This window comes from Neltuma alba, unplaced genomic scaffold (assembly GCF_004799145.2).
Source record: "Neltuma alba isolate B1F8T4 unplaced genomic scaffold, ASM479914v2 tig00007286_pilon, whole genome shotgun sequence".
Taxonomy (NCBI): domain Eukaryota; kingdom Viridiplantae; phylum Streptophyta; class Magnoliopsida; order Fabales; family Fabaceae; genus Neltuma; species Neltuma alba.
Genome location: NW_021634735.1, coordinates 17511 through 38401, shown reverse-complemented (window position 1 = coordinate 38401; position 20891 = coordinate 17511). Strand labels below are relative to the sequence as shown.

General features: G+C 33.7%; 3 protein-coding genes and 2 long non-coding RNA genes across 6 annotated transcripts; 3 read left to right on the top strand and 2 right to left on the bottom strand.

The window, feature by feature from the left end:
* Positions 1-350: 350 nt before the first annotated feature.
* Positions 351-2331, bottom strand: LOC114752214 (uncharacterized). Its single transcript, XR_003740813.1, has 3 exons — positions 2191-2331; positions 837-943; positions 351-395 (listed from the first exon to the last, which is right to left on the bottom strand). It is a non-coding gene; the product is annotated as an uncharacterized LOC114752214 (long non-coding RNA).
* A 5039-nt stretch (positions 2332-7370) lies between these two features.
* On the top strand, positions 7371-8738 carry LOC114752219 (pentatricopeptide repeat-containing protein At1g77360, mitochondrial-like). The gene is given in 5 exon segments (XM_028940941.1): positions 7371-7451; positions 7453-7660; positions 7663-7774; positions 7776-7924; positions 7927-8738. Coding segments are annotated over 5 exon segments (1362 nt in total).
* Positions 8739-8744: 6 nt separating this feature from the next.
* Positions 8745-9826, top strand: LOC114752220 (uncharacterized). 2 transcript variants are annotated; one of them, XR_003740815.1, is made up of 2 exons: positions 8745-9084; positions 9413-9826. It is a non-coding gene; the product is annotated as an uncharacterized LOC114752220 (long non-coding RNA). The 2 variants fall into 2 exon arrangements; XR_003740814.1 differs by having other exon boundaries at positions 8745-9090.
* Positions 9827-13555: 3729 nt separating this feature from the next.
* LOC114752221 (zinc finger CCCH domain-containing protein 25) lies at positions 13556-16813 on the top strand. Its single transcript, XM_028940943.1, has 4 exons — positions 13556-13812; positions 14368-14477; positions 14584-14771; positions 15733-16813. Exons 1-4 carry the CDS (start codon positions 13640-13642, stop codon positions 16312-16314), a joined length of 1053 nt encoding a protein of 350 aa, XP_028796776.1. The 5' UTR covers positions 13556-13639; the 3' UTR covers positions 16315-16813.
* Positions 16814-19083: 2270 nt separating this feature from the next.
* On the bottom strand, positions 19084-20532 carry LOC114752216 (craniofacial development protein 2-like). The gene is made up of 2 exons (XM_028940939.1): positions 19639-20532; positions 19084-19311 (listed from the first exon to the last, which is right to left on the bottom strand). Exons 1-2 carry the CDS (start codon positions 20530-20532, stop codon positions 19084-19086), a joined length of 1122 nt encoding a protein of 373 aa, XP_028796772.1.
* Positions 20533-20891: the final 359 nt, after the last annotated feature.

The window sequence follows — 20891 nt, the reverse complement described above, 5'->3', positions numbered from 1 at the left end:
TTTTAGGGAACACTGTCTGTCATCATAAACATTCAGACAGAGACAAAGATCAATTGAAGGTCAAGAGAACTTTATCAAGATAAGGTTCAACTGATAGGGAAACCACTGAAAATCCATCATGTTGTATATGAACTTCAAAGTAATATATCAGCTTCCAAAAAGACAAGTGAGAGATATTATTAGGGTGAAAATTTTTAATCTTGGGATATGAATTGAAAATAGATTGTAATATATGCTCACTTGTTTGTTAACTTGAAAGCATATACAAGAAAACGAAGTGATGGGGATCTTACAATTAAAAACTATGTATGCACTTCCAGTATAGAATTCCCATGGCAGGAGTGTGGCCAACCGAAACCAAATGCTGGTTCTCAATACACCAAACTTCTATGCCTCTAAGAATAGATAGCTAAGTGCAAAGCTAGCTTGCATGGAAAATGATAACGACGGTTGATGCCATATTGTCTGTTTTAACCAAGAGATATTTTGAAATAAAATTTACTGAAATAATAAATCTCCAGGCCAAGACTTTTTAAATTATGTCCGCTCACAGATATTTTATAAATCACCACTATCAGAATGCAAGAAATCATATTCTCATCAGGCTTAGACTTTATCTCTACTGTCAAGAAGGCAGAGTTTAAATGGCTGCAGATGCCCTTTTTAATCGAGACAGGCTCATGCAAATACTAGTACTTTGGTTTTATGTAATTTTGTCATTAGATGGAAACACAATTTCGCTTTGTTTAGGCAAAAAACAGAGTCTGACAATACCTAGTGAAGAGAATAAACAGAAGCTACAAGGCAATTTAAAATAAAAACAACTATCAGGATACGGCTTTGCTCCTGCAGTCTGGAATGCTGAATCCAAGTCCTTAGTATATACAGGCATTGTCTCTCATGACTTGGACACTCCACCAAAATAGTTGGACCCTAAATTATCCTGCAGTGTGGTGTTTTAGTTTATTAGTGTGAGTAAGATATAATTAATGTGCTTGCACTTATCAGAGCGAATTATCTAAATGTTTATCATCAATAGAAAATAAAAGTAGAAAGAAATCTAGGAATCTATGTCAATGTTCAGCCCCACTAATAAACCAGCAGATATGCTGTAGTAATGTGGCAAGGCGAGCAAAGACATGCAATGTTTATGCAATTAATCTCATGCATCAAGGATGGCAGCTGAAGAACCACAGTGAAGTCTAGTACATCCAATAATTTACAGAACTTCCTAGTCACTAAAGTGCAAAACGTCAAAACGGAGATTGCCTGTTTGTCAAATGTGAATAATTCAACCATGATGCAAACAATAGTTAAACATTTGAATATAATCCTAACACAGTGATAAAAAGACACACATGGAAGCCATATTATCTCTGTTTGCACTCTTGTCAATCACCCAACTAATGCTAGTGAACTCCTTAGTTCTATAGAGTCCATAGCTTAGTTGTTGTGCCTTTGTAAGCCGTTGTACATTTTGTTAATATATTCATTTCCACTAAAAAAAAGAAAAGAGTCTTTTCGTATCACTTGTTCTTCTTTTTGTATATATAACAGCAAGTTCCTCGCTAATTACATAAACCTTCACCATTATACCGCCCCTACTCTACAATGGACATCAATCTGGCCCGGTGAGTTATATAAATTCCATTAAGCTTAAATTGACTTTTGAGCTGCTGAAGATATGTCACACCATATGAACTTATTTCATTAAAATAATATGTATGAGAGTTATATTCAGCAATATGAGAACAATCTGCCCCTCTCCATCCCGCGATCATCTCTCGGCGGGTATAGGGAACAACCAGAAGAAGTTCTCGCATTCTTCTTTCATTCTTTACTTATTCACCGGGGCGTAACAACTTTCTGAATCAAATGCAAGCGAGTCGCTGATCGAATAACATTGCCTCAACTTTTCATAAATGCGTTTGAGAAAACACCAGATGTCCCCCGAAAAGAAATCAACCCAAGTTGACAAAAACAATCAAGACGCACTATCCGATACAACAGAACCCAATTCAGCCTATTACATACTCTGCAATTATTAAGCCTCTGAAATTACTATCTGAAGCTCAAAAGTGGTTCTTTTAAGGGGGTAAAAGTAATGCAAATGAAAGGCAAAGCTATAGATGATCTGAACTTAGAAAGAAAGACAGATTATGCAATTATGGATGAGTGGCAAGATCATACCTTCTGTAGGAGATTCAAGTAGAATCAACAGCTAAAAGGTGAAACTTATTTGGATGCTTGTACACAGTGAGAGGGATGGAAGAAGACGGAGGATATTCTCCCTTTCTGAAAAAGCAAATGACGAAAGACTGTTGAAATACAAAGCACATTTATACTGGTCGTTGATTTTGAATATATAGATAAAGAATTTTGGAGGCAGTGTTTGGTGCCGAAAGAGAAAGGCAGAGAGAGAGAAAGAAAAGCAATATAAAAATTAAAAAGCACGATGCTTGAGTACTTGACTGACTTCATCGTCCAGCTAATGGGGGACCCACTAACGTAAATTTCTAGTTTCTCCGCCTCTTTACTGGAGAAAAGCACAGGATGAGAGAGACGGAGCTACATGGGTATGTCGCTCGCAGGCCAGTGAAGACCAAAGGGAGAATCTTTGAGCGGGAATTTCCTTTTCCCTTTTTTTTTTTTTTTTTTTGTCATTTCCTTCTCACACTGCCTCGTATTTTCGGTTGATGTTAATGATGTTCAGTAAGCGAATTTCGGATTCGATCTCTTTTGTATAATTATTTTCCTTTGGCTTTTGCGAACTGTCTGGTTGTTTGGCATTTTGGAAGGTATAGATTAATATTAGAAGTTGAGCTTGTTATTACCATCAATTAACGCTTTCAATGCTGGTCAAAAAACAATTAACGCTTTCAATGAATCCATCCGCCTCTCTGGTTTACACGTAAAATTTGGATGTTCATGAATTATTATGCCATGGAACTTCTTTCTTATCTACACTATTTGAATAATGTATTTTTGTGGGGGGGGTAGCTCCTTATTGCTTATGTGAATATTTTTCAATTTTTTATAATTAAACAATACATTCTGTTATTATTTTTTGTAAAAAAAATTCAAAATCTATTTTTTCAACTAATATTAATTAAAAATTGTACTCGTACTTCTTTTATACTTAAAAATCATCTTTAACTAAAGGGAAAAATAACCATAAAATATATGTTGAACTTCAAAATGATAAATATAGATGTTAACTATTTTCATAAAGGTATTGATTATTCCTGTAAAGTTTTTTACGTGCTAAAATCAATTATTTATTGTTTTGAAATTCAACAGTTTTTTTTTTGTCATTTTTCTGTAACTAAAAGCTGTAATATAAACTTTGCTGTTTTTTAGGTAAAAATTTTTAATTGAAAAATATCCATTCATGTCATAAGTATAAAAACTAGTTGAAGGGTTTGTTTTGGTATTAAATATAAGGATTTAATTCATTTTATCTTTTCAAATTTATATTTTTTAAAATTGTCTTTATTTATTACATATGTTAAAAGGGTTTGTATCAACAAGAATAGCTTTAAAGTAAAATGATTAAAAATTGTATTTTTTTTAAACCTAACACTCGTTTTAATAAATACTCAGATTAACTAATTTTCTCAATATTTATAAATTAATTAAAGTTAATATCATTGCTGGTCCTTATAGTTTGATCTAATTTTAATTTTGATCCCTATAGTTTTAAATTATTGGTTTTGATCATTATTTTTTTATAAGAACTTAGTCCGAGTTTAAATATCAGGACCAAAATAAAAAAATCATGAGAATATAGAAATCATTCATCAAACTTAAAACAAAAATTATGAAACTATAAAAATCAAATCACCACCTATTTAAAAATTGCATAGATCAAAATAAAAATTGCATATGGCAAATAGTATGTAATGTTAACTAACAACCACCACCTCGGATCTACAAGGTGTTGTGCCATTAAAGGACCAACTAAACATAAATGCCAGCTCCTACAAGTCTCCTTCTCCTCTAGCGTTGAAATGAGTCACCCGGGTTTCCCATCAAACAGCCAAAGATGGCATTTCAAGGAACTTCCTTCAATGTTAGCACTATGTTGGTCAAAAGGCTATGGGAACATCCTTTTGGTTTTAGATTTCATAAAAGTTATTAATTTGATGATTAGGTTTAGAGATATCATTGATTGATGATATTTGTAGGTTTTTTGTTTGGTAAAATGATATTTGTAGGTTTTGATTAATCACGCACACAAGAAACACCTTTTTTTTTTTTTAGCTAACTTACTAATTCCTCTCATAACACAGGTAAATTTTTGTATCATTGATTAATTTTTGCCTGTTAGGCAAGAAATGAAGGTTGATGGAGGAGATTAGTCTTTCTTGTTTTGTTTATAAGCACCATCATGGGATTAATTAGTTTTTTACAATAATCTCAATGACATATCTATATATTTTACAGGAAAAGCATATGGAAATGTGTTTGCAATAAAATTAAATGATTTTGCACCCTTTTATGGTATTTCATAGCTAATCCATATTATTTACTATTTGGATAAAAGATCAAATATTAACAAAACCACCAATAAAATCTTGTCTCATTAGAGGGTGTTGGCAATATGAAATGTACAGTGTCATTGTACTCTATTTCAAACTAAATATTTTAGTAAATTATTAATTAAAAAAAAGCTCTTTTAATAACTTTTTGAGTGTTCTTTTTAGTCTTTTTTTTTTTAAAGAGAACTTTATGTTGCATCATCAACCTTTTTTACTAGCATATTTAACAGCTTTCCTTGAATATGTTCGAACCATGTCAAATGGTTTTTCACTATTTTCTCTTCAATAGATATCACTTCAACTCTTCGACATGTGTGTATATCATAATTTTTTTTTTTAATAACCACACATTCATCTCAACATTATAAATTTTGTGCTCATGTTATTCTTTAAAGCTCAACATTTACCGCCATAAAATATTGCTGAGATTATATTAGTGTGATAAAACTTTCATTATATATATATATATATCTTATTATATGCTTTCTAATCATAAATAACTTCAGTAACTTTTTCAACCAACATTAAAGTAAAAAGATACAAGTAAAACTCCATCGCGCTTAGATCATACTGGGTATCGTACAAACGCTAATGGACTATAGACACAAGACTGGAGACCCAACAAACATTTTGATGGGCTTCACTCCGAAAGGCTCAAGTGGCAAACAAAGCGCTTGCTCATGAAGCCGAAGAATGGGTTATATTTTCAAAAGTAATTTATATTGTTACCAAAAAAAAAAAAGTAATTTATATTATTTAGAATTTGTATTGGGTTATTATTATTTTTGTTCTTTGCCATGTTAGTTCAATAATTTTAAACACTGCTATAACTCCACAACTAATTTATATTGGAAAAGGAAGGGAGGGGAAGGGAAGTCATGGTTTTGTTTGGTTGGAGAGGAGGGGAGGGGAGAGAAGAGGAGATTTTTAATTTGGTTCATAAGAGGACGGGAGGGGAGATAATTATAAATTAACAAATATGCTCTTATTTCTATATTTAGACTGATTTATTTTTTATTACAATATTTATGTCAAAATTATTATCTTAATTTATCAATTTCAAAAAAAACCAATTACCTCATTTACATGTGATAAAAAAATGATAAAACTAAAAAACTTGGAAAATATTATAAAAAATTTAATATTCTATCTCATTAATTTATAAATATATGTATTAATATAATATGATATATATTATATAATTATAACACAGACGTTATGATATATAATTATAATACACACATATTATCATATGTATATATTAATATATGATATGTATATATTTATAATATTATAATTATCAAATATTATTATGTGGCTAAAGAGAAAGAAGTGAAAAAAGATTTTTTAATAAGGATGGACAAATTTTTAACATATAAAAAGTTGTAGTATGGGTAATTTATTAATATTAAACATAATATTTCTCTCCTTTTTAAAAACTCCAAATTTAAAAGGAAGTATGGGAAGGAGAAGCGAGTATTGAAAGACAAATTTTTTCCTTTCCTTCTTTTCTATCTACTTTCATAACCAAACACAGTCATCTTCTTCCCTTCCCTTTACCCCCCTCCAACCAAACAGAGCCGAAAAGTGTCCTGGATTCGAGCCCGTCGCAAAACTCATTGCGGCCACTTTACGCCTCGAAACAATCGCAGCTATCCGGGAGGCCTGGTTTTGGGGGAGGAAAAAAAAAAAAAAAGACAATCTCACTGCCACAACTATCATTCGAGGAACGCTGAAACCATTTTTGGGAGACCCAAAACTCCTCTGTAACGAGCCACGGCCGGAGACCAGAGTGACATGAGGCTTATCAGTGACAAGATAAAGGGCTGCTTGGAGGGTGTTTGTTGCGCCGGTGAAGGAGATGAGTGTCTGAATCGAGCAGGGCTTGTTTCTTCTCTGCATTTGACGGCACCGTACCGGTGACAACAGTCAATCTCTGCCTGCGGACGCATCTGGGGTAAGCTTTCGAAATAAAAAATCAAAAGAATAACAACACAAAAACCATTGTCACCGAGAGCAAAAACTTGTTGATGTTGTGAAGAGAGTAAGCGTATGCAGCAATGACCAGTAATGAATTCATTGACGAGTTTATGGCCTCTTTGGTTCTCGCTGTGTGCCATTGAATTACCGCATTTTCTCTCCGACCCGAGAAGACTGTCAAATTAAACTCTACTAATTGTATTTTCGCCCTCTCTTTCTTTTTCAAATGATTGATGCCCATTGCTTGTCAACGTGCCAATGGAAAATGTAGAATTGCAGGATCTCTAATTCCTTTGCGTTCATTCCTCTAGTACAAGTATGCATCTCCTGTATGATATCCTGGATCTATAGCTTTATTCTTGTGTTCTCCTGGGTTTCTCTCTTAAAAATAATAGAATTTAAAAACTGTGAGAAGTAAGAACGCATGATACAATTCGGGTATGTGCCGTATTACTATTACATACTCATTCATCTAAGATATGTATATAGCACTGGTACTTCTCCCCGAATGATTATCAATGCTTCAATCATGCCTGCTTTCATTTTTTTCCCCCCTTTTGTTAAAACGTCTGTTTTCATTTGTTCTGTTAATTAGTTTGTAGTTTTTCAGATCAATAATTGAATTCTTTTGATCAATTTTCTGCCCTTTCTGACAAATTTTGCATGGAAATGCACTCTAGGAAGAAAACTTATATTTATTATGTGATATCAAACTTTGTCTTTACATCTGAAGCCCCTCTTATTTTTTCAGTGATTCAGGTGAACTGTGACTCTTGGTTTTTGGTTAAGCAATGATTAAACTTTGTGACCCCAGAAGAAAGTTATACTCTAACCCGAGAGTTTTTGAAAATGTACAGTGCAAATGAACGACTGCAGGACATTTCAGATATAACTAGAAAATTATGCAAGGTTATAATGTCCTCTCCCCACATTAGCACTTGATACTGCTCTAAATCAAACTGGGATTAGAGTTTCACCGGATATAGTTGAGAATGTTCTTAAGAGATTTGAGAATGCCGGTATGGTGGCATATAGGTTCTTTGAATGGGCTGGGAAGCAGCAAAATTACTCACACAGCATTAGGGCATACCACACAATGATTGGATCTTTGGCAAAGATAAGGCAGTATCAAATCATGTGGACCTGGTAAATGCTATGAAGAAAAAGGAGATGCTAAATGTTGAGACCTTTTGTATTATTATGAGAAAGTATGCTAGGGCTCAGAAGGTAGATGAGGCTATTACACATTTAATGTAACATATCTCTGAATCTCGCTGCCTTCAATGGTTTGCTGAGCGCTTTATGCAAGTCCAAGAATGTAAGGAAGGCTCAAGAGATCTTTGACCGTACAAAGGATAGATTTGTTCCAGACTCAAAAACTTACAGCATATTGCTTGAAGGATGGGAAAGGCTCCGAATCTTCCAAAAGCAAGAGAGATTTTCAGAGAAATGGTTGACGTGGGATGCAACCCTGATGTAGTCACCTATGGCATAATGGTTGACATTCTTTGTAAAGCAGGAAGAGTTGATGAAGCTGTTGAGGTTGTTAAGGATATGGATGCCAACAATTGCAGGCCAACATCTTTCATTTATAGTGTTCTGGTTCATACATATGGGGTTGAACTTCGGATTGAAGATGCTATTGGTACATTCCTAGACATGGAAAGGAATGGAGTTAAGGCAGATATTGTGGTTTATAATGCCTTAATCAGTGCTTTTTGTAAAGTAAACAAATTTAAGAACGTTTATAGAGTCTTAAATGAAATGGAATCCAAGGGTATCACTCCTAATTCAAGGACCTATAACATAATCATAAGTAGCTTGATAGGTAATGATCAGAGTGATGAGGCTTATAGTGTCTTTCGCAGGATGATTAAGTCTTGTGAACCAGATGCTGATACTTATACAATGATGATAAAAATGTTTTGTGAGGGAAATGATTTGGAGAGGGCTCTTAAAATATGGAGATATATGAAACGAAAACGGTTTGTCCCAAGCATGCACACTTTTTCAGTCCTTATAAATGGGTTGTGTGAGAAGGGCAATGTTACAAAAGCTTGCGTTTTGTTGGAAGATATGATAGAGAAGGGAATTCGGCCCTCAGGTGTCACATTTGGGAAGCTAAGACAGTTGCTTATTAAGGAAGGGAGAGAGGATGTGCTCCAATTTCTTCAAGAGAAGATGAATCTTCTTGTCAAGGAGCCACTTTTTGATTAAAAAAGCATTACAAGAAATCAGAAACTGGCAAATCAATTTTGCAGTCAAGACCGTTGGATTTCAATGCCCTCCCAATTAGTTTGGATGTTAGCTGCCAACAGGTCAAATCTTCCCCTTGCACTGGCAACAGTTTTTTGAATATATGTGCTAAACTTTTTTCACTCAAGTTTTTAATTATAATCCACATTGAATTGCTGCATACTGCTACATCATTAGCTACAAAAAAACAGAAAGATGGACATTTGGTTAAGTAGTCAAAAGTCAAAACAAGCAAGGAATCTAGAAGGGGAAGAAGGGGGAAAGAGGAATTACAAAGTTGTGTGAACAGCATGCAGAGCTTGCCCAGGTCCAGGTTTACGCTTGATCTTTTATAATGCATGCCCTTTGATTAGCCCTCCTCTTGTCTATCAAGGTGCAAATGGAATCCTGTTACATATTCATATTTCATTGTTTAGCTTAAATCATATCCTTGTTTTTTTTCATTTCGGGGATTAGCTGTATCCTTGTAATTATTACTAGATATCAACTTTTGGAGTAGGAATAAGAAGTTATCTGTAATCTTTAACTTTCTTTTGTTAAAATTCATTCCACTTTCTGAAGTAGCCGTTTGGATGCTGTTTTGGGCTTTGCCCTCTTTGCAAAGTTGACCTTCTAACGTATATTTTTTTAAGCAGCAATAAAGGACCAACATTTTCATCAGTAAAGATCAGAGCTGATACACGGCGCAACACAGAGAGATTAAAGCTTTAAAGGTTAGGAGACCGTAAATTATTATGCATGTTGATGGTGAAAAGAATTCCCTTGCCAATCATGTGGACTGTAAACCAGGAGCTTCAAGAACACTGTGATCTGAGTCAGATATTCGTTTTTCGATTATTATTCACCGTACAGGAGAAGTCAACTTGCTGCACTTTCAAGGTGTTGAAAGTTGAAACGTGATTTTGGCTTTGGTTTTGCCAAAATGTAGGTTTGAAACCATCCAAACATGTTTCCAAACACTCTTTTGGGGGATAGGTTCCATAGCACATGTATAACCTTCACAATAGTTTAGTTTCAAACTGGACGAATGCACTAAGCCCTATCAGCAACGTAATTTGTCATGCTTGGATGAGGTCTATACTCAAACCCAACGCATATGTTTTAGGAAACTAGTTTGACGAGAGTGATTAGATCAATGGAGCTAGTGATCCATGTGTGCGCTTCTTTGCAATTTTTTTAAATTAACATTAAATCAATAAGAAACTATTTTGATGGGATTGATATATTCCAACCATGCTGGAATTATCTTAGTAGCTAAATGAAAACATGTTCGAATTGGTTAAGATTATGAGAGCAGCAAAACTCTTCCAACGAATTTTTAATACAATTGTGCACTTAGGGTTTAATCCCAAGACCATTAGTTAAAATAGCATAATATTCTCTTTTAAGACTTTCAATTTCTTTTTTTTTTTTTTAATGTCAGCATGTCACTTCTAATGAAAAATTTTGTTCCTATTTATGTGTCAATTTATAATTTTAAAACCATATTAATTACTATTTTTCCAAATATATTCTTATATTAGTATACTTAATTATTCTCAAAACACATTAGTTACCACTATAGAGAGCAGAGACGTATTTAGGATGTCCATTAGATTAATTAAGATTTAATTGTGTTTTATCATTATTATCTTTCTTAGAACCAAGCTGCCCTATTTCCCAACCTCCTTTTTCTATTTTCTCCCTTTCTCCTTTCGTTTCTCCCTCTCTCTTCCTTTTTTTTCTTTCGTGTTGCACATCACCATTATTAAAATACTCCTCCAGTTTAAAATATAAGTTAAACTTTGTTGGAATGGTTTGATTTTTTTTTATAAGATAATATTCATTTTTGTCTAAACATTTAATGAGTTTTTTTAATTTTATCCTCAAGTATTGTCTTTCTCTTTTGATTCATTTATTACATCTTCTATTTATTTTCTTTATTAATAAAGGCATATTTAGAGAAAAATATATGACTTACATATTTATTATTTTAAATTGATTTTAACTAATTTCTTAATGAACGTGAATAGATATAATTTAGCTTATATTCTAAACCCAAGGGAGTATTTTATAATTTTTTAGTCAATTTTAAACTGTTCAAAATTAAATCTAATAGTTTAAATATATATTGTTATTTAGTACTATCTTCTATAGTTAATATAAGAGTAAATTAAAGATTCAGTTTAGTTTAAAATATAAAACTTTAATATGCTTTGTTTTCAATAATCATCAATTTTGACTTAAGTAATTCTTGTACATGGTAAGGAGTTTTCATGAAAAAGTATTTCAATGCACATGATTATTAGGAATCTCTTAAAGAAGATAACATCTATTTTGAAAAATGACACAAAAAAGACATTTAAACATGAAAATCTCAAAATAGTTAGATGAATAAGCAAAATACCAATTTAGGTATGAGTGACCAATTTAGGATTTGTAAATTTGCTGAGATGACCATATTACCTTTTATGTTTTATTCTTTTTTAAAAATTAAATGGCTTCATTAGCTGGCTAGTTGCCAGACCTCTGGTGTCGGCGGCAGCTGCCGGAGTTTAAGTGGCCATGGTCACCAGAGCTCCAATAGCTGAGAACTATTTTTTTGGAATTTTTTTATAATTTTAATAACATGGTTAACAAGTTCTGTAACACTATTAATAAGTTCAGCATAAAACTTAATAATAGGTTTTTTAGGAAATTCAAAAAATAGTATTTTTACAACTTCAGTAACGCTATTAACAAGTTTCGTAACTCTATTAACAAATTCGGTATAGCATTTAATAACAGGTTTTCTAGAAAATTCAAAAAGTGGTATTTTTATAACTTTAGTAACATGGTTAACAAGTCATGTAACGACATTAATAATTCTCATAACCATAATGACTACCCAATAAGTGAGAAAATTTTATTGTACAACTTTCATAGGGAACTAATATTAAAAACATCAACCTTTATGAGAGTTACTAATATCATTACATGACTTGTTAACTGTATTACTAAAATTGTAAAAATGTCACCTTTTAAATTTCTCAAAAGACCTATTGTTAAATGTCATACCAAACTTATTAATAGAGTTACAGAACTTGTTAACGACACTAATGAAGTTGTAAAACTACAACATTTTAAATTTTCTGAAAAACCTGTCATTAATTGCTATATTTAACTTGTTAATAGTATTACAAAACTTATTAATCGTGTTATTGAGATTGTTAAATTTTTCAAAAAAATAGTTACTGACTATTGGACCTCTTGAGTCCTGGTGAAAGTAGCCATTTGAACTGCGACAGCCACTACCGGTACTAAAATTCCAGCGACCAGCCAACCAGTGAGAGTATTTGGTTTTTTAAAGATAATAAAAAAAAATAAAAGGGCAACATAGTCATTTAAGCAAATTTGTAAATTCCAATTTGATCACTTATACTTAAGTTGGGATTTTGCTTATTCAAGGATTATTTTGGGATTTTTAAGTTTAAGTATCATTTTTGTGTCATATTCCCATCTATTTATTGCAAATAATTAATTTAATTAATTTTTTTAATATTTATAAATTAGTTAGTTAGCTTTTACATTAAAAATGCAAGCTCCAATTCTTAATATAAGATTCAGCAGCTCACTATTCTAAGAAAACTAAGTAAGTTAAAAAATTATTCAATTATAACATATGTTACATGATCTTTAGAAAATAATCATTATATTACTAGATTATATATCAATGTATAAGTTGGGTGAATTAATTTTAAAAAATTGATAAATATAATATTTTAAAATAATTTAGAGAGAATGACAGAAAAAGAAGTTGGGAATTACAAATTCTAAATCAGATTTGATAATACAACTTTATTTGATATTGACAAGTCTGAATTTACAAATGACAATAAATTTTTATTACATTCTTTGTTTGGCATTTATAAAATTTCAGCTTCTTTTTTTTGTCATTGTCCCAATGATTTATTTCACTTTCTTAGCTTTTTCTTTTAATATATCATTTTGTCTGGTGCACCAAAAAAAAAAAAAGCACTCCCATCGCCTCCGAAAGGGGCGAAGAATAAGCGCAGCGGAGATAACTGGAGTCTGCAGAAGCGTAAGGCTCTGTTTGGTTGGGTTTTTTTTGAGGGGAGGGGAGGGGATAGGAGGATGTGTTTGGTTGGGAGGAGGGGAGGGGAGCTAAAAAAAATTTATCCTTTTGTGCCCCCCCTCCCCCTCCCCCCTTTCAAATTGGGGGTTTTTGGAGGGAAGACAAATATTATGAGAATCTTGACAAATATGTTCATGTCATTTTTTGAATATTTCAGTAGTGTCCTCTTGATATTTTTTTGATTTTGCATGATTACCTTCGCATTCCCTTCCACAGTCGCTCAGTTACACATACAAATATAATATGCATATATGTTCATATATTAATTAATTATATATATTAATATATATTATAATTATAAAATGACACTGTTAATATCATATATATTTTTTATTTCTTAATATGTGGAGGGTATTATTATATAGTTAAGGTTTTATCTTTTTTTCTCCCATTCACTTTTCTAATATATATTATACTTTTATTTCATAATTTTTTTTATCACATATAAGTGAGGTAATTGGTTTTTTTGAAATTGATAAATTCAGAAATAATAATTTTGATATAAATATTATAATAAAAGAATAAATCAGTTTAAATATAGAGATAATGGCATATTTATCAATTTATAATTTCCTCTCCTGCCCTGCCCTCCTCTCCCCTCCCCTTCCGTTAATTAACCTCTCCTCCCCTCCCCCCTTTGAACCAAACAAAGCCTAACAAAACTCAAACGTTTAAACCCTCGTTCATCGTCAAAAGGTGGTGAACTGGTGATTGACCTGAATCAATCAGCGAACTTTGCATTTGAGAGATGAATCCGTTAACCCTAGTGAAGCGCATTCAGAATATCAATTCCAAAGAAGCTTCTTTGGGCATCAGCGAGGAGGCTTCCTGGCACGCCAAATACAAAGATTCCGCTTATGTATTCGTGGGTGGGATTCCCTTCGATCTCACCGAGGGTGATCTCCTCGCAGTTTTTGCTCAGTAAGTCTCATCCTTTCGATTCGGTTATCGTACATTTGAAAATTATGTTACTATCCTCTCCCTTTTAAAGTTTCTTCCCTTCTGTGTTTGTCATCCGATTTATTAGCTATTACCTGTGGTAGAGTGGGCGAGTTTTTCAGTAGCAATATGCCGTGGGAGTGCCGTAGGATTACTATAAGCAAGAAAAATTGCTGCTTTGGTTAGCAGTATATGCTAGGTGCAAGACCTAACCCCTTTCCCCTAGGCATAAGAACGTGCCTCTTGCTCTGCTGCAAAGGACAAATATGTACTTCTTATGCAGTATCTTAGCTCCTTAAGCATGTGTATGATGAGAATTCTCAGAAATACAGAGGCTACTTATTTGAATACTTACAGGAACTTATAAACATAGAATTACTGTACATTATTGCATACTGATGCATGTAGATGTGACAAAGATGTGACAAGTGTTGTATGAAATCTGTATCGTATCGGTTCCTTTTGGCTAATTTTGTTCTTTATGAAATCTGATTTTGATTTTTCTCTAATATCTGCTAATGACTTGTGTAAATCCAGATACGGGGAGGTTGTTGATGTAAATCTTGTTAGGGACAAAGGTACTGGGAAGTCAAAAGGTTTTGCATTTCTTGCATATGAAGATCAAAGAAGCACAAATCTTGCCGTAGGTTGGGCTCTCTTTCTTGTCATAATATATTTTTCACTGATGGGTTTTTGGCCCTTTTTTTCCTGCAGAATGATAACCTAAATGACTTGCTAATGCTTTTTCTTCAGATAATTTGAATGGAGCACAGATTCTGGGTAGAATAATTAGGGTTGATCATGTTACAAAATATAAAAAGAAAGAAGAGGAAGATGAAGAGACAGAGAGGAAGAAAAGGGAGGAACGAGGTGTTTGTCGAGCTTTCCAAAGAGGTGAATGTACACGTGGAGCTAGCTGCAAATTTTCTCATGATGAGCAAGTAAGTAGATTTTCTCATGATCAAGCAAATTTTGTTGGGTTCCATCGCTATTAGCTTTTGTGATCTTATCATGACCTTTATGCTTTAGATCTAAAATTTTCGATGCCTGCAGTTTGATTTTGCAAAACAATGATAGTGTTCGTAAGCATTGTGTCCCCCCCCCCCCGCGGCGGGGGGCGCTTCTTCAAATGACATGCTTTTCTTCAATTCTTCATTTGGCATCACCTCAAGAATTGACTTTAATGTTTTGGGCAGCTTTGTGAACTTGCTAACATATAGTTTAATGTTTTAGCCAGTAAATCAACCATCGCAAAATTTTGACGTCATTGCCTCGACAAGACATAAGAATTTAGATTTCAAGTTTTGGTTATCATTTCACTGTTAGAACAACCGCATGTCTAGTTCTTTGTCTATGAGACAACTTTAAAGAGATAGAAACCAAAATGTGTCATGCCTCTTGCTTTCTCAACTTTGTTTATTTGAGCAACTGAAACTTCAAAGCTCACTGATTACTACACATGGTTAGACCGGCCTCCAGTTTCTGTAGACATCTTTCACATTAATCATCTTCTTTCACCTTGGAGCCTCATGTTATGTTTCTAAGGTTTTGATGATAAGGAGGTCAAATGCAGCTTTACATGTCTTTGGTCTATTTTGTTTGAGTGCAGTGCATGAATCTTCAAGAATGTCTTTGTATCCTTGTATATATGATTGTGTTCTTGACATGGTTGTTTGAAGGGAATTTCCATTTCTGATATGCAAGGAGATTGGACAGCTTTAGCCTCTTTGGCTCTATGTTTAGTTTTTCTCCTCGTCTTGTGTTGCTCATGATTTAAGCGGTTTTAAGTTGTAAATTTGCTGAATTTTGTGAACCTAATCTTTCGCATAGTTTCAAATATAAGCTTGGTTGGAAATTCTTGCTGATTTGAGTTCCTTTGATGTCCTTGTTGTGTCTATCCAGAGAGCTGCAAACACAGGTTGGGGGGCCCCTGAGGATGCTGGTTCAAAGTGGCGTCATGAAAAATTTGACGGTCCCAAAAAAGAGAAAAAACATGGAAACAATCAATCAAGTCATATTCCAGAAGCCAGAGAACATGATCATAGAAGAGAGAAGAGATCTAGAAGGCATGAAGATGATGAACTTGTGTCTAGGGCAGGAGAAGATCGTAATAGAAGGGAAGATAAACAATCAAGAAGGAGAAATGATGATGATGATATGGAACTTGAGCGAAGAGATCATCATATGAGGGAAGACACCAAGTCAAGGAAGCCAGATGATGATGAGCTTGAACCCAGGACTAGAGATTCTGATAGAAGGGAAGAAAAGAGGTACAGGAGACAAGATGATGATGATGATTTTGGTACTAGGTCAAGGGAAGAGAGGAGGTCAAGGCAGCATAGAGAATATGATTCTGCATCAAGGTCGAGAGAAGATTATGATGTGAAGCAAGGGGACAGATCGAACAGACATGATACGAATAGATCAGACGTAAAAGTAAAATATGATTCCAACAAGAGAGATGAAAAGAGATCAAGAAGGTAATTATTGGGATCAGGAGCTTGGAAATTGGGCATCTTGTCCCTCCTTTAAACTGGAGAGGATTGTATTTCTATGCTCTCATTCTCTCTGTCTGGTCATCGTACTTGTGCTCCTCCGTATGATATCTTCCACTTTGTTATGAGAGCAATGAAAATCTTCTTTTCGACGTGAGAAGTTAAAAACTTCTGGTTTTGATCAATTCATGTTTCCGGATGGTAGAAATCATGCATCCAACTACTGATGCTTAAAAAGCATTGACACAAGATTTGAATCTCTGATATATATATATATATATATATATATATATATTGTTGTGATTTATGTCTTTAGCTTGCTGTTATCAAGGGGAAAAAAAAGGTTCCGGCTGAAGGTAAACACGGCTCCAAATTTATAGAATTGTCTGCTAGATACAAAATTGAGATAGTTTGGTAGAATATACTGAATGGAGGATTTATAGTTGGTATGTTTTCTTCTTATTTCAAATGAACCAAAGCCTTGTACATTAGGACTTGCAAGAGACATGGGGAGGACATCGTCTGAAAGAAGATTTCTGTGGGCAGTGGACATTGAAATGAACCACCAAAAAAGCCAGAAAATCGTTATTAGTTGTCGTGAACTTCAATTGATACCCAATAGCACTGTCTGCATGAAATTCTATATAAAATGAAATCTTAATAGCAGGTAATTCATTCCGTCAATTTAGATCCTTCTTTGTTCCTGTTTGTAAGTTATATTCCTTCCTATCTTTTTTTCTATCTTTTTTATAAGGGATAATTAACGAAATCACGTTAACTAGAAAGTTAGAAGTAATTAATATGAAAAAAATGCAATTTTTTTTAAAGACTGGAAAATGTGGGTGGAGGAGAGAATAAGTGAAAAAAGAACTGAGAGAGAATAAGGGAGAAAAAAAGGTAAGAGAGACATGTAATTAGTTGTGGATAAATATAGGAAAAAAATAGATTAAATGTATAAACATTTTCAAAGTGTGTTGCTCTTTCAAATAAACGTCTTTTATAAATAGGAACGAAGGGGGTATTTAGTTAAAAAAGTTAGTTAAAACTGGTTTATTGTAATTATATCAATTTTTTTTTACATGTATCTCTAAATGTAAATTTATTATTATCTCTCTTTATACTCTTTGATGCCATAATTACTTAACAATATTCAACAACAACAAAGTCTTATCCCACTAAGTGGGGTTGGCTACATGGATTGCACGACACCATTGAACCTTATACAAAGTCAAATCTTTGGATAGATTGTTAATTAAGAGATCTCTCTCAATCACTTCATTAAGCATTGTTTTCGGTCTTCTTCCACTCTTTTTTAGAAGACTCCATACTATTTGCTCAACTCTTCTTACCTGCATGTCCCAAGACCTTCTTTACATGTGACCAAACCATCTTAATGAGTTTTCTACCATTTTCTCATCAATAGCAGCCACTCCAACTTTTCCTTTTATATGTTCATTACGGATCTTGTCTTTTCTTTTATGATTACACATTTATCTTAACATTCTCATCTCAACAACTACTACTTTATGTCCATGTTGCCCTTTAAAGCCCAACACTCGCTGCCATATAGCATTATCGGTCTTATAGCAGTACTATAAAACTTTCATTTGACCTTATTTGATACTTTCTGATCACAGAGCACTCCTGTCACTTTTATCCATTTAAACCATCTACCTTGAATTCTATGATTAATATCTTCATCAATTTTCCCATCTTTTTGTATAATTAATCCCAAATATTTAAACTTTTCCACTTATTGAATGACCTGGTCTCCCAATCTGACCTTTAACTCTATACTAAGTTGTCTCTTATCAAAACTGCAATGCATATATTCTGTCTTGCTTCTACTCAAACAGAAACCCTTTGATTCCAAGGTTCTTTTTCATGTCTCAAGTTTAGCGATAATCTCTTCTTTTGACTCAACCAATAGAACTATATCATCAGCAAAAAGCATGCACTTTGGGATTTTTTTTCTTTGATATGCTCAGTTAGAACATCAGGGACTAGATTAAACAGATAAGGGCTTAGAGATGATCCCTAATGTAGGCCAATCCTTATCGGGAAGTTCTTTGTCTCATCGCCTGGTGTTCTAACACTAGTTGTGACCCCCTCATACATGTCTTGTATGATTTTAATATAAGCAACACGCATCCTTTTCTTTTCCAAGGCTCTCCAGAGTACTTCCCTAGGCACACGTTTATAAGCTTTTTCCAAATCAATAAAAATCATATACAAGTCTCTTTTATGGCTTTGGTACTTTTCCATTCAGCCCCTTAAGTAAATAGATCACTTTTGTTGTCGATCTTCCTGGCATGAATCCGAATTGGTTTTCAGAAATACCAGTCTCCAATCTCAACTTGTGTTCCATCATCTTCTCTCATAATTTCATGGTATGGCTCATGAGTTTGATCCCTCTGTAACTAGCATAGTTCTGAATATCCCTTTTATTGTTGTAAATAGGTACTAAAGTACTTTTCCTCCAATTATCAGGCATTTTCCTGGAGCGTAAAATCTCATTGAATAACTTAGTAAGCCACAGCACCCCACCTTCACCCAAGCATTTTCAAACTTCAATAGGAATACCATCAGGTTCAACTACTTTATTATTTTCCATTTTCTTGAAAGCTTCCTTAACTTCACCAACTTGAATTCTTCGATAAAAAGCAAAATTATGTTCTTCTTCTACAATTGTCAAATCTTCAAGCTCATAAGTCGATCCTTCGCTCCCATAATTAAATAGTTTATAAAAGTAGGCTTCCTAACGATCCTTAATATCACCTTTAGTAACCAAAACTTTACCTTCTTCGTTCTTTATACATTTTACTTGGTCCAAATCTTTTGTTTTTCTTTCTTTATTCTTTGCGATCTTGTAGATCTTGCGTTCCCCAACTTTAGTCCCTAGATCCTTATAGAACTCCTCAAAAGCTTTAGTATGAGTTTCTCCCACTGCTCTCCTAGTCTCTTTCTTAGTTACACAGTATCTTTCCTAATTTTCAGCATTATTACACAAATGTAACGCTTTAAAACACTATCGTTTATGCCTAATTTTCTCTTGCACGTTCTTGTTCCACCATCACGTCTCTTTATCTCGCCAACCTCGACCTTTCGATTCACCCAAGATTGCTTTGGCAACCTTTTAGACTTTTTTAGTCATTTCTATCTACATAAGATTAGCATTTCCTTAGAACTCCCAAACCCCTTCATTTAAAAGCGTCCTTTTGAAAATCTCTCGCTTCTCTCCCTTTAACTGCCACCATTTGACCCTTAGGGTTAACACTTGTTGCCACTTTTGTTTTATACATTTAATACGCACATCAAGGACTAGTACTCTATGTTGTGCTGTAACTCCATCTCCAGGAATCACTTTACAATTTGTGTAGAGTTTTCTATCAGGATTCCTTACCAGGAAGAAATCAATCTGCGACCTATGGATTCTACTCTTATAAGTGATTAAATGCTCATTCCGCTTCTTAAAACAAGTGTTAACAATCTTGAGGTTGTACGCGAAAGAGAAATCAATAATAGCTTGCCCTTCATTATTACGCACTCTAAAATCCATACCACTGTGAGCCCCAGCATATTGTCCCACATCTTTACCAACATGTTCATTAAGATCATTGCCAATAAAAATCTTTTCTATGGTTGGTGTACTTTGAATCAAATTCTCCATATCCGTCCAAAATTTCTCCTTAAAACGATCTTCCGCTTCTACTTGAGGTGCATAAACACTAATCACATTGATAGTATCCCTCCCCACAATTATTCTTAAAGAAATGATTCTGTCTTCTATCCTTTTGACTTCTACCACATTCTGTTTCCATTCATTATCAATGATAATAACAGCTCCATTCCTTGTGCCTACCTTTCCCGTATACCAAAGTTTAAATCTATTAGTAAATTCGAAGGCCTTCTTTCCAACGTATTTAGTTTCTTGTAGGCACAAAATATTAATCTTTCTTTTGCCCATTACTTCCACCACCTCCCTTGATTTACCATACAGTGTCCTAACATTCCAAGTGCTAAACCTGATCTTGCTTTCATAAACTAACTTTTTTAGTTGCCTCCGTCCATAAGAGTATGGTAGCCCTTGCTCATTTAATACTACATTCGGGCAACAATGTTGCTCACTTCTCACTGTACTCGAGCCATACAACACGTCACTTCCTAGCAACAACCTAACAGTAACACAATTTCTTCGTTGATCCATGTCATAAAAGATTCGACAGAGTTTTACATAGGCTGTTGAGGGCCTAACACAATCCTCCTCCTTTACTCGGGCTTAAGACCGGCTATGTAGGCGGAGTTACTTAACAATATTCACACCAATAAATTTAGAAAAAGATAATTGTTTCATAGATTTTATAAAATGACTTATAAATAAGGATGAAGGTAATACTTAACAATGACAAATAAATAATATGGCATTTAACATATGTATAAAAAACGGGAAAATGATATTAATGATTGAACATGGGTTCTGCATCCGAAGTCCAAGGATTAGAACCACTCTCAAATATTTTTGCTTCCAATGCCCCATTCAATGTCCATTTACAAAGAAGCTGCGGG

What these genes read in the sequence shown, in the direction of transcription:
- LOC114752216 (XM_028940939.1), bottom strand. Translation starts at nt 20,532, where the DNA reads ATGGATCAACGAAGAAATTGTGTTACTGTTAGGTTGTTGCTAGGAAGT. An exon ending in ATAGAGTACTAGTCCTTGAT is followed by an intron (nt 19,312 to 19,638) that starts GTGCGTATTAAA and finishes GCTGAAAATTAG; the next exon opens with GAAAGATACTGTGTAACTAA.
- LOC114752221 (XM_028940943.1), top strand. Translation starts at nt 13,640, where the DNA reads ATGAATCCGTTAACCCTAGTGAAGCGCATTCAGAATATCAATTCCAAA. An exon ending in AAGCACAAATCTTGCCGTAG is followed by an intron (nt 14,478 to 14,583) that starts GTTGGGCTCTCT and finishes CTTTTTCTTCAG; the next exon opens with ATAATTTGAATGGAGCACAG. An exon ending in AATTTTCTCATGATGAGCAA is followed by an intron (nt 14,772 to 15,732) that starts GTAAGTAGATTT and finishes GTGTCTATCCAG; the next exon opens with AGAGCTGCAAACACAGGTTG.